General features: G+C 42.7%; 2 protein-coding genes across 2 annotated transcripts in view; both read right to left on the reverse strand.

The window, feature by feature from the left end:
- The window catches only part of LOC120028437 (zinc finger and BTB domain-containing protein 16-A-like), a 30,641-nt gene extending 29,691 nt beyond the window's left edge, over positions 1-950 (reverse strand). The window contains exon 1 of the mRNA XM_038973656.1: positions 938-950. Within this exon, the coding sequence (XP_038829584.1) occupies positions 938-950 (13 nt within the window). The remainder of the gene's footprint in view (positions 1-937) is intronic.
- A 4,644-nt stretch (positions 951-5,594) lies between these two features.
- LOC120028438 (neural cell adhesion molecule 1-like) overlaps positions 5,595-12,204 on the reverse strand; it is a 145,480-nt gene continuing 138,870 nt past the window's right edge. Inside the window, exons 20-22 of the mRNA XM_038973657.1 lie at positions 8,340-8,532; positions 7,897-8,013; positions 5,595-6,900 (exon numbers count right to left, since the gene is read on the reverse strand). Coding sequence (XP_038829585.1) covers positions 5,595-6,900; positions 7,897-8,013; positions 8,340-8,532 — 1,616 coding nt within the window. The remainder of the gene's footprint in view (positions 6,901-7,896; positions 8,014-8,339; positions 8,533-12,204) is intronic.

A 12,204-nucleotide genomic window follows, 5' to 3' on the forward strand; every position in this document is an offset into this window, starting at 1 on the left:
ATGCTGCGGAAATGTTTTGGTGCCCTTCCCCAGATCTGTGCCTCGACACAATCCTGTCTCGGAGCTCTACGGACAATTCCTTTGACCTCATGGCCTGGTTTTTACTCTGACATGCACTGTCAACTGTGGGACCTTATATAGACAGGTGTGTGCCTTTCCAAATCATGTCCAGTCCATTGAATTTACCACAGGTGGACTCCAATCAAGTTGTAGAAACTTGAGGATGATCAATGGAAACAGAATGCACCTGAGCTCAATTTCGATTCTCATAGCAAAGGGTCTGAATACATAAGTAAATAAGGTATTTCTGGTTTTATTTTTAATACATTTGCAAATCTTTCTAAATACCTGTTTTCGCTTTGTCATTATGGGTTATTGTGTTTAGATTGATGAGGATATTTTTTTTAATCCATTGTAGAATAAGGCTGTAACGTAACAAAATGTGATAAAAAGTCAAGGGGTCTGAATACTTTCCGAATGTCATATGTCATATGTCGTATGTCATAGGCTGCAAGTGGACAGAGTCATACACTATCACATGTGCTGTAAATGCATTAGTACACACGCACTTTAACTGTATTACTGCAACAGGTAACACACGGATGCATGTACTTTAATGTCTATACTGTCTATGCGCTGAGCCACTCGCTGATATGGGCGCATATGGATTGCGTAAACGATTATAGATGGGCTACAGCGGGAACACTCCTGAATAAATCAATCTAATAAGTTACTACTATCAAACCACGATTACATTTGAACCAAATGTTAGATTTAGAAAGGTGAAAAATACCGTTGACAATCACACACATTTGGAGCGCTTTTTTAATGTTTGTAGGGGTGGCCACTCCTCAACCAATATAGCCTATATAGCCTACGATCATAAAGATAAATGCTACGATAAACAGTTACATGATTATTTGTTATATTTTCTGACCTTCAGTGACCATTGACCCATATACACTTAATGGATAATGCTGACACTCAGCCTGTGTAGTTCCGCAACAGAGCGCATCAGGTGCTAACTATGCTCTGGTAGAATCACGAATTCCTACCCCAAAACACCAACATGCACATGTATCTGGTCACTAACGCTGTAAACATGAAATAATTCAATATGGCCATAGTGTTAAACTGTATAGGAGCAACACATAGCCTGGGCGCACAGCACGGCACGGCTTAGTCACGTCTCTCTCTCTGTCTGATCGTATGGCGGGCATACTAAGCAGTCAAGTTTTTAAATCCGTTACTGTAACTGCGGGCAAACTTTAGGCTCAATAACGTTTTAGGAAACGCGACTATGTATATACTAACAAACACAAATGGATTGCCATTTAGTGAATATGTCAATTAATAATTCAGCATTGTCCATGAATTGGTAACAGGGTGAAGAATAGCTATTTCAGAAAGTATATTCGATTCACCTGTGCAACGGCAGTATTACTGCAATAGAGAACATAGAAAGACAACTATTTTGATATCATTCATTCCCCTTACCTTAGCGGCCTGTTACGTCCTCACTCAGCCGATTGCGTTATCATTCAGGCAACATCATGGTAAGGCAATTCACAGAACCCGTTCCAAACTCATCCCCACTCCAAGTAGGCAAATTATCACCCAGGCAACGTCACAGCTTTGAATGATTGTCCTCTGTTCCCGGTTCTATCAAGGCTGGAAAGAGACATCTACAGGGCAGCAGTCCTCACGATCTGGTTTTGGGCAGGGTGAATGAAAGTCAGTAGCCTTTGGATCCAGATGCAATTGAAAACAACTAGTTAAATTAACCATTATTTATCACTTACTGAGATTTAAAAAAAATACTGGTAGGTCTGTCTGGGTTATATGTAGCTGCCCTTGCTCATTACAATTATATTAGTCACTCAAGTCTCGACAGAGGAGCAAAAGGAGTCACTAACTCAGGGACTCAGGGAATCCAGCAACACCAACTCATTATCATACCCTATTACCATCTATAATTTTCCTATCTCTTCACGTAATCTAGAAGGTAATAATTTAATAACCTTAATCAAGGAGTTATTTGATATATTACCTTATCATCAACAAGGACATTGATATAATCTTGCTAAAAATACTACATTTGTAAATTGTCATTTCATGCCACCTAGTGCTCACTATTGTATATTACATCTACAAACTCCATCAGAAGGAAAAGGGCACACTAATAATATAATATCATTGTAGAAAACAATGACTTGCCATAAAAAAAATGGTAAACAGCGTGAGGTTCCAAAACCTTGTTTTATTTTGTAAATGGGTTAGTACTCTGACTGTAGACCGCTGAGAGCAGAACGGTCCACTGGGTTTGACCCAGTAAAACCAAGAGGCTCCAGAGATAGGGGACGGGGTGGGAGGATGACAACAGCAGAGGTTTGTATTGTACAGGTTCTGGCATGACTGTCCTATTCCACTGATGTACTGAGGGGAATGATTGTTTACATGAAAGTGGCAGAACAACATATGAACATTTTGGAGTGTTGTTTTCTTCTGTTGTCAAATGACCACCCTGCCCTCCGTCTCTGGTATTATAAACTCAACAGGCAGCAAGCTCATGATGCCTGCTATTGTACAAAAACAAAATCAATTCAAAGACAACATTACAGAACACTTGAACAACAACTGGAGACTAAAATAAAGCGTTTTATAGGCCTGAACAGACCTCATTCTGATAACTCCCTCACATAACTCAATATGAAACTCGCATTGCCTAAACAAACATAGGCATGTCTGTTTGGGTTTCTGTTACACATATTTTATAAAGTACAGTTTGTATTCATCATGCCAAAAACTCAACATATCTCCCCAGGCTGTGTTACAGGCCGCACTAGACCTCTGTGTGATGCGACATATCAACAACTCTATACTGTATATACATTTGCTGTACTGTTTTTATAGATACAATATAAAAAGAATATACAGGTAAACCTTTCACGACAAAGCTATGCAGATATTATTGAAAGTGACGACAAGACAATCTATTGACACAGTCACAGTGCACAAGCTCGCAGTCAGGAGTGGAAAAGAAACCTTTCCATGTAGAGAGTACAAAAATGCTTTAAAAGATTTTTGCCTCAAAAACACGATTTTAAATGATAAAAGTCAGGCATTTGATTTGTTTTCTTGTGAATATGATAAGATACTCATCATAGTTGATGTTAAAACAAGGAGGTGGTGGTGCTTGGGTCATGATGAGACATTCACTTAGATCACTAAAAGTTCTTCTCTACAACCTTTCTCTGTGAGAACCACTGGATCAGTTGCACATGGCTCTATCTTGTTGTTCCATTGTGAATACCGGTACAATATTCGCTCAATACGTACTTTCCATTTAGTACTTTCCAATACAGTATTCATTTCCTGAACCCCCAGGTAAGGCGAGTTGAAGACATCTCATATGATAACTCCTGATACATATCTATGATAATATGGCTTTCTCTGAAACCCGAGCATTCCCAGCACTGTGGGCTGGTAGCTGGTCAGAAATAACCCTACCTTCCTTTCTGTCTGTCTCTGTCACACAGAGCTTGCCTTAGAGCATGGGGAAGTGGTGTTAACCAAATCAATGAACTTCTGTTTGAAACATTAAAACAATCTGTATGATAACCCACCCTAATACAGACATAAAGAGTAAAACAGTCAAATGTTTCAAACAAAACATTAAGAACCATTTGCAAATCAGACATGCAAACAAACTATTCGATGAGACTATTCGATGAGACTAGCCATCAAACATTTGAACAATGTAACATGGAAATAATAAAATAATGTCTACATAGTCAATCTCTTCAGTATATATAGACTGAGTGTACAAAACATTATTCTCTTTCCATGACAGACTGACCAGGTAAATCCAGAAGAAAGCTATGATCCCTGTTGATGTCAATTGTTAAATCCACTTCAATTAGTGTCAATGAACAGGAGGAGACAGGTTAAAGAAGGATTTTTAAGCCTTGAGACAATTGAGACATGGATTGTGTGTGTGTGCCATTCAGAGGGTGAATAGGCAAGACAAAATATTTAAGTGCCTTTGAACGGAGTATGGTAGTAGGTACCAGGTGCACCGTGTGTCAAGAACTGCAATGCTGTTGGGTTTTCACACTCAACAGTTTCCCGTGTGTATCAAGAATGGTCCACCACCCAAAGGATATCCAGCCAACTTGACACAACTGCAGGAAGCATTGGAGTCAATATGGGCCAGCATCCCTGTGGAACGCTTTCGACACCTTGTAGAGTCCAAGCCCCGATGAATTGAGGCTATTCTGAGGGCAAAGGGGGGTGTAACTCAATATTAGGAAGATATTCCTAATGTTTTGTACATTCAGTGTTATGTTCCTGAATAATCCATTGTTTATCCGCACTGAAAACAATTATAACTCTGAGTAGTTGTAAAAACTAGAATTTTGTCTCCTATACCACTTGAAATCACTCAAATGGTATTCTTTAGTGTTCCATGTGTGTAGCGAAACAAATCATACGTGAGAATAAAAATGTTTGCACAATCAGATCGTGCTCTAATGAACTCTATTGCACAGACACATGTTGTTGTTCTGGAAATGCAGTAAGGGCACTGGAAAGAAAAACTGCTGCAGACTGTAATGAGTGTTGCTGCCGCCGCCATCTTGGATGGGCTGAGGCTGCCCAATCATGCTTTGCTGTCGCTGGCATTTGTCTGTGTGACATTGTTGTGTTCTGTGGTCACCTCTGACAGGGCTGTCTTCACCTCCTCCGCTTTACTCTTCTCACCTCCAAATATCTTCCTGCAATGGAGAAAATGTTAGAAATGAACAGTCTACCTGCAATGTAATAGAAAAACAACAACAACATTCCTAAGAAAAAAAAACAAAAAAAAACACCCCAAATATAGACATTTACATTCTATCAGACGCTCTTATCCAGAGTGACTTACAGGATACATTAGGGTTAAGTGCCTTGCTCAAGGGCACATCAACAGATTGGTCACCTAGTTGGCTCTGGGATTTGAACCAGCAACATTTCGGTTACTGGTCCAACGCTCTTAACCGCTACTTTTCCAATATATATTTACACAATAGCCATAGGTAGTAATTGTTAGACGATTGATACCAGCACAAGTAATATAATTACAGAGCACCTCTGAGTCAAAGTGATAGAGCAGTACTAAGGACCACTTAACAACCAAATTATGTCTGTTGCAGTGTCTGCCCTACCATTGAATAGACATTAGGCGGGGTGAGTGAAAGATCTAGTCTTCTGGCCCTATCCCCAGCCTAAGAGCAGTACTAATGCCCGGCACTGTCATTACAAGACTTCCACAACTTCCACAACACACTCTACAAGGGGAACCATACTACTACACAGTACTTTACTACTCCACACAACGCTACACACACACACATCCACACAACCACTACCATGGCAATGACTACAGCACTTGTCACCATTACACAGGTCTCATTAATGAACAATTATCACCACTGTTACCACAATTGACTACTACAATTTCACTTTACTTCACAAGACAAATGGAAAGGTGGAGACTGAGTGATAATAGAATAGTAGATGACTGGGCACACAAAAACATTGACACGTATAAACCTCTAGAGGGAGCCATACTCGTCGTTGAGTGGAGCAGCCTTGGCCAGACTGTCTAACTCCTCCAGAGCTGGGGGGCTTGAGGCCTGGAGGTCTGCCCCAAACCCGTTTCCGTTAGCCAGGGGGGAGGAGGACGAGGAAAGGCCAGGGGCAGGGGAGGGAGTGGGACTACCTTGAAACATAGTGGGCTCTGCTGGGGGCAGGGAGGGGCTCTCAGTCTCCACCCCATTGGTCAACTCTAACTCTATCTCTGGGGCTTGGGGTGCTGTGGTGGTGGGCATGTGGGGGGTCAGGGTGGGTGTTGGGGTGTCGTAGATACTAGACGCCGGTGTGATAGTGACCGTGGGGGCAGCAGGTGTGGCAAAGCTCGGGGCAGTGAAAGCATTAGGGGCAGGTGTGGTGGTGGCACTTGTGGGAGCTGGAATACTAGTGAGAATGTGTGGGAAAACAGGGGCACATTTGGTTGTGTCCTCGTGAACGATAGCAGCAGTTATGTCAGCATTGAAGGCAGTAGTAGGAGCACTAGGGACAGATGTGGTAGTGGGGTCTATATTAGGGGCAGGAGTGGGAGTGTCTTTGGTAGTAGAGTCAGGTTTGTCAGGGTCAGGGACTGCTATACTAGAACCCAGGACAGTAGGGGTACCAGGGACAGGGGTAACAGGGACAGGGGTAACAGTGCTGGTGGCAGTAGGTGCAAGTTTAGAGGTGGAGGTGTCAGAGGCTGGGAAAGTGAACGCCGTAGGAGCATGAGAGGGGCTGTCTGGGGCAATAGGAGCAGCTTTCCTGGTGTTTGGACTAGGAGAGGCAGTGGAGGGGGCAAGAGAGGGACTTTCCGGGGCAGATTTCCTGGGGGACACTGTAGGAGAGGGGGTGGAGTGGGTAGGTGTGGGGTTCTTGGGAGTGGGAGGAGAAGGAGCAGGTCTGTTAGAGTTTCGACGCCTAGGTGGTATTGGAATAGGGGACTTTTTAGGAGATTTAGGGCTATCTGTGGCAATAACAGCAGTGGCATACATTTTGTCCTCTGCTCTAGGAGAGCTGTCTCCTAGAAGGTCTAACAGGGGGGCTACTCTAGCTGTGATGTCAGAGGTGGAGATGAAGGGGGTTGTGGGGGCTGTGTTGGACTCTGGGGTGGGTGCCGGGGCGGGGGTAGGCAGGGGGTCAGTAGCGAGGGCAGACAGGCTACAGGTGAGAGCGGTGCTCTCACTAGAGGGGCTGTCCTGGGTGGGGTCATAGGTTGTGTTGGCTGTGTCAGAGATGGTGGCTACAGACGAGAGGGTGTCCAGAGCCAGGGCAGCAGTGTGAGCGGCCAGCCTGGGAGAGAGAGCAGGGAGAGAGCAGAGACACACACACTAGACAGTGAGGTGACTGGGACCCGACCTGGGGACTGGGGAGGAGGGGTGCAGAGGAGCAGCAAGCAGGAGGTTCAGGTTAGGGGAGGCATGCAGTTAGATATCACACACACAGAGCAGACAACATCAACCAGAGAGAAAGGACACACAAGGGGGTTCCATGCAGTGAGGCACATCAAATAACAAAGGACACTGTCCATGCACAGACTAACATGGAGAACATGTAGGGTCTAATGAACTGAAAACAGGTCTTTCTAAAGGAAAGGATCACTACACACAACCACCTGAAGGGTTGAATTGTACCAGACACTCATCTCATGTGACTCCAGTTTTTAATGTCTCAGTTTTTAGATGGGTTTCATCAAGTTCACCATATACAGGAAAAAACCACAGTGGATCTATCCACGTCTTTGACTGGTAGCGATTCAACCGTGATATCGAAAAGATTCATCTCCTAAGAAATATCCTGAGAAAAAACTATTGTGGCAGCAAAGAAATAAACACCCCTCCCCAAAACAAACACACAAGAAACTACAACACACACAAGGGTTTTTCACACTGCATGTTGTTAGACCAGGGCTATCCTTAATGCTGGGTTAAAACTAGTTTAGGGTTAGCTAACCCTGCTTTCACACAAGCATTTGTTAACCCTGGGCTAAGTGCAGTGTGAATGTGACTATAGAGAAATTTCAACAAAAAGTATAAAAGCATGAGCACATGACGGTGCAATCTGCTTATAGGAATCACAGACATATGTATAAATTAACTGCTTATGCTCAAAAAGTCATAAACATTCCATTAATTACAATGTACTCAAAACTGTGCAGGAATATTGTGATTCTTACAAGAGGAATGCACTGTGGTTTAGCCCAACAACGATATGTGTGTGTGTGTGTGTGTATGTGTGTGTATGTGCGCACCCACGTGTGTGTGTGTCTGTATGTCAAGGTATACTCACTCTGGCTCTGTAAGGGGTGTGGTCTCACTGGGTTCCGTGGGTCCTCCTGCATTGTGATTGGCTGTGCACTCATCCTCTGTCCTCACCTCCACTATCGGTTCTTTGGACTCATCCTTTCTGTGTACACACAGAGGATTCTGATTGTTACATAGACACCACGACAACAGACTCCAGGACCTCAGCAACACAGAACTACAGCATAATGAGGATGATTAAATGCCTGAACCAGACATTCTCAGACGAAGGTCATCACGTACCCAAAGCCTAGCAAATGAGAACTGTGAAATTGCATCTAAATTGCAAGTATGCAGAGACTCCTTTTTCAGCCTATGTCAGTGTCCCAAATGGCACCGTATTCCCTATGGGCCCTGGTCCAAAGAAGTACACTAGATAGAGAACAGGGTGCCATTTGGGACGCACATATTGAGACAGTAGACACTCACATGAATGCAGCCTTGCCCTGTTCTAGGTTGTGTCCCTTGGCCCCGCTGCCTGGCTTGCCACACAGACACATGATGAGGCCACACTTGTTGGTGAAGTAGCAGGTGACGTCCACAGCCAGGAGCAGCAGGACGAAGGCCAAGATGAGGATCCCTGCCATGATGCCCGTGGAGAGGGCAGACTCACCGTCTATATCTACAGTACAGACACAGCATGACTCACTAGGAACATACAGCACCACAGTTAGACAGCTGAATGAATGTGGACATACTGTTAGAATATGGAACCATCTCTGTTTTCTACATAATGGTTTCATAAAACACAGACAACTCACCTGTCATGCACATTGACATAGTGAGAAGAGATCACAGCTTCTAATCAGATGTTTTGTAGACGTTAACTTCATACTGGTACCTTGATGTGCTAAAATTAGGAGATCAATGTCTCCCTGACAAGGCTCAACAGACATCACACGTGACCTGTACCTTGTCTTTGGAACAGTAAAGGCATCTATCTCCATCACCTGCCCTCTAATAAATGCAAACCCATTAAGATGTATTAAATCAACTTTATTCGATATTAGTCATAACCAAAAACACCTGAAGAAAATGCATAATATGTGCTTCAAGAGATATTTTGTAAACAACCATGTATGTGTGGCCAGCTAGTGACTACTGTACCACACACAATACATGATCTCTAGCATTATCTGTCCAGTTTACATTCTAAAGAGAGCACCCTGAATATCAGCTCCTCGGGACTTCTGATTCACTTACAAAAAAGAGTATTAACAATTCAGTATTGACTTCAGGGTCTATTTGTAATGCAGTTGTGGAACAAAATAATCACAACTTAATAGTATAAAAAAATGTATTGCTAGTTTTTAATGACATTTGTAGTTCTTCAGGAATCAATAACACACAATTGACTGCTGCAGTTCCCAACTGTATCCATACTGCTTATATGTATGTAGACAGTGTGTCATAATACAACAATATTAATATTAGCATATTATAATTTGGTACTTTGTTAATTAAATGTCCATGTAAAAATGAATGTTATTAAAAATCTTTACAGTACATACAATGTAGTAAGTGGAAAAATAATATACATCCTTTACGTAAACTGTCTGGTACTCACCACCATTCACTCAGTACTCTACCACAGTATTCAGAATAAAATTACCATTCATTCAATACCCTAGTGTTCATTAATGTAAACTGGAGCTCCATTCAGTTCTCTAGTTCGGAATGCTGCTACTAGCTGTGCTATGTTGCTGAGCGGAGTGGTACAGCACTGACCTGTAGGAGACAGCTGATACTAGCCTAGTCCTATATATGTTTGTGCTGTATAGCTAACTCCTTACTATGGTTGTTGTCAACGGCCATAGGAATTAGCTATACTGCACAAACAGATCTGGAACCAGGCTAAGCTGATACCAGTGCCTTTGGTTCAGTTCAGTCAATCAGGCTGGTCTATTCTGTAGTTACTCCCCACCCAGTGAGAGACATGTGTCTGTCTAGGCATCCATCCAGAGAGACAACCAGCCATGTCAGAGAAAGGCTAGCTTTCTTTCCTCTATGTGTGTGTGAGAGAGAGACCAGCATCGCCTCATATAACTAGCTATGAGAGCAGCAACACAGCTACTATGGACAGGACGAGGGAGATCAGAGTGTATGTCACAGACGAACAGCCTTGGGTCGCTGCTCAAACCAAAATATAGTCAAAACCAACAGAAAGATGAGACACACAGATTCAGAAAAGAGTAATACGTAATGAGGAAAGTGTTCATGTAGTGACGTCCACCAGTGTCCAAAACCAGGCAAGAGTGCAGAGACATAGGGAGAGAGAAAAGGGAGGAGAGGGGGGGAAGGGGGAGAGAAATGAAGAGAGGGAAACAGAGTGGAAATGGACAGAAGGGTGGGAAAATGGGAAGAGAGGGAGGAGAGGAGAGAGAAGAGAAAATATGTCAAGTTTGTAAACAAAACTGAATAGAGAACAAAATAAAAGTTTAAAAAGTAGTTTTAAACTGACAAGGAGTTAAATCTAGAATCCGCAAACAATAACAATGCCGTCACCCCTTCTGTTTTGGTAAAAAGCGGAGGGCTGTGCCTAGAGAAATTTAACCACTCTCAAATTCATAGACAGCGCTATGGATGCATCCATTTGATCAAAATTATAGTTTAACCATGTTTTAAGGGTATACAGTGTTTGTTTACATTTACGTTGTTTACAAACAGAGAGTAAAAAGAAACTTCTATTTTGGTGTCTGATGGGGTAAGACTGTTAAACTAAGCTCATGAGGCATTTATAAGTTATATTCTTCAAGAAGCAATTGGTATATATCATTAATTTATTAGTCAAAACATTTATGTAGCAACTAAGGATTCTAGCTTTAAAAAGCAAGTTAAAGCAAAAGCACAGCATGTGAGAGAGGACTACGCCACAAACCATGAGTAAGGAAACTGGGGGTTGAACGGTTGTGATTGGGACGCGTGTTTATCTGGGAGGTGAGTTAGAAGGGAAAGAACAAACAGGAGAAGTGAGGAGGGATAAGTCCTGCTATGTTTCAGTAAAGCACTCTGCATCGCCTGAGGCCTAGTAGGGGTTTGTCGCAGCCTAGCTGTGTAGTGTTGCAACACAGGTGTCTGTGGGTGTCAGCAGTCAGTTTCAGCTAGCTAAGACCTGCTATGGTACAGGAATGCTGCTGCATCAGTTAAGGCCAAACTATATAGAAACAGACTGCATCCACACACATGGACAAAGACCATGCATCTACATACTGTACCAATCACTGTAGTAGGATAGACTGTCCATCTACATACTGTACCAATCACTGTAGTAGGATAGACCGTCCATCTACATACTGTACCAATCACTGTAGTAGGATAGACCGTCCATCTACATACTGTACCAATCACTGTAGTAGGATAGACCGTCCATCTACATACTGTACCAATCACTGTAGTAGGATAGACCGTCCATCTACATACTGTACCAATCACTGTAGTAGGATAGACCGTCCATCTACATACTGTACCAATCACTGTAGTAGGATAGACTGTCCATCTACATACTGTACCAATCACTGTAGTAGGATAGACTGTCCATCTACATACTGTACCAATCACTGTAGTAGGATAGACTGTCCATCTACATACTGTACCAATCACTGTAGTAGGATAGACCATCCATCTACATACTGTACCAATCACTGTAGTAGGATAGACTGTCCATCTACATACTGTACCAATCACTGTAGTAGGATAGACTGTCCATCTACATACTGTACCCATCACTGTAGTAGGATAGACTGTCCATCTACATACTGTACCAATCACTGTAGTAGGATAGACTGTCCATCTACATACTGTACCAATCACTGTAGTAGGATAGACTGTCCATCTACATACTGTACCCATCACTGTAGTAGGATAGACTGTCCATCTACATACTGTACCAATCACTGTAGTAGGATAGACCATCCATCTACATACTGTACCAATCACTGTAGTAGGATAGACTGTCCATCTACATACTGTACCCATCACTGTAGTAGGATAGACTGTCCATCTACATACTGTACCAATCACTGTAGTAGGATAGACCATCCATCTACATACTGTACCAATCACTGTAGTAGGATAGACTGTCCATCTACATACTGTACCCATCACTGTAGTAGGATAGACTGTCCATCTACATACTGTACCCATCACTGTAGTAGGATAGACTGTCCATCTACATACTGTACCAATCACTGTAGTAGGATAGACCATCCATCTACATACTGTACCAATCACTGTAGTAGGATAGACTGTCCATCTACATACTGTACCCATCACTGTAGTAGGATAGACTGTCCAT

The sequence above is a fragment of the Salvelinus namaycush genome, chromosome 34 (assembly GCF_016432855.1).
Source record: "Salvelinus namaycush isolate Seneca chromosome 34, SaNama_1.0, whole genome shotgun sequence".
In the NCBI taxonomy this organism is placed as follows: domain Eukaryota; kingdom Metazoa; phylum Chordata; class Actinopteri; order Salmoniformes; family Salmonidae; genus Salvelinus; species Salvelinus namaycush.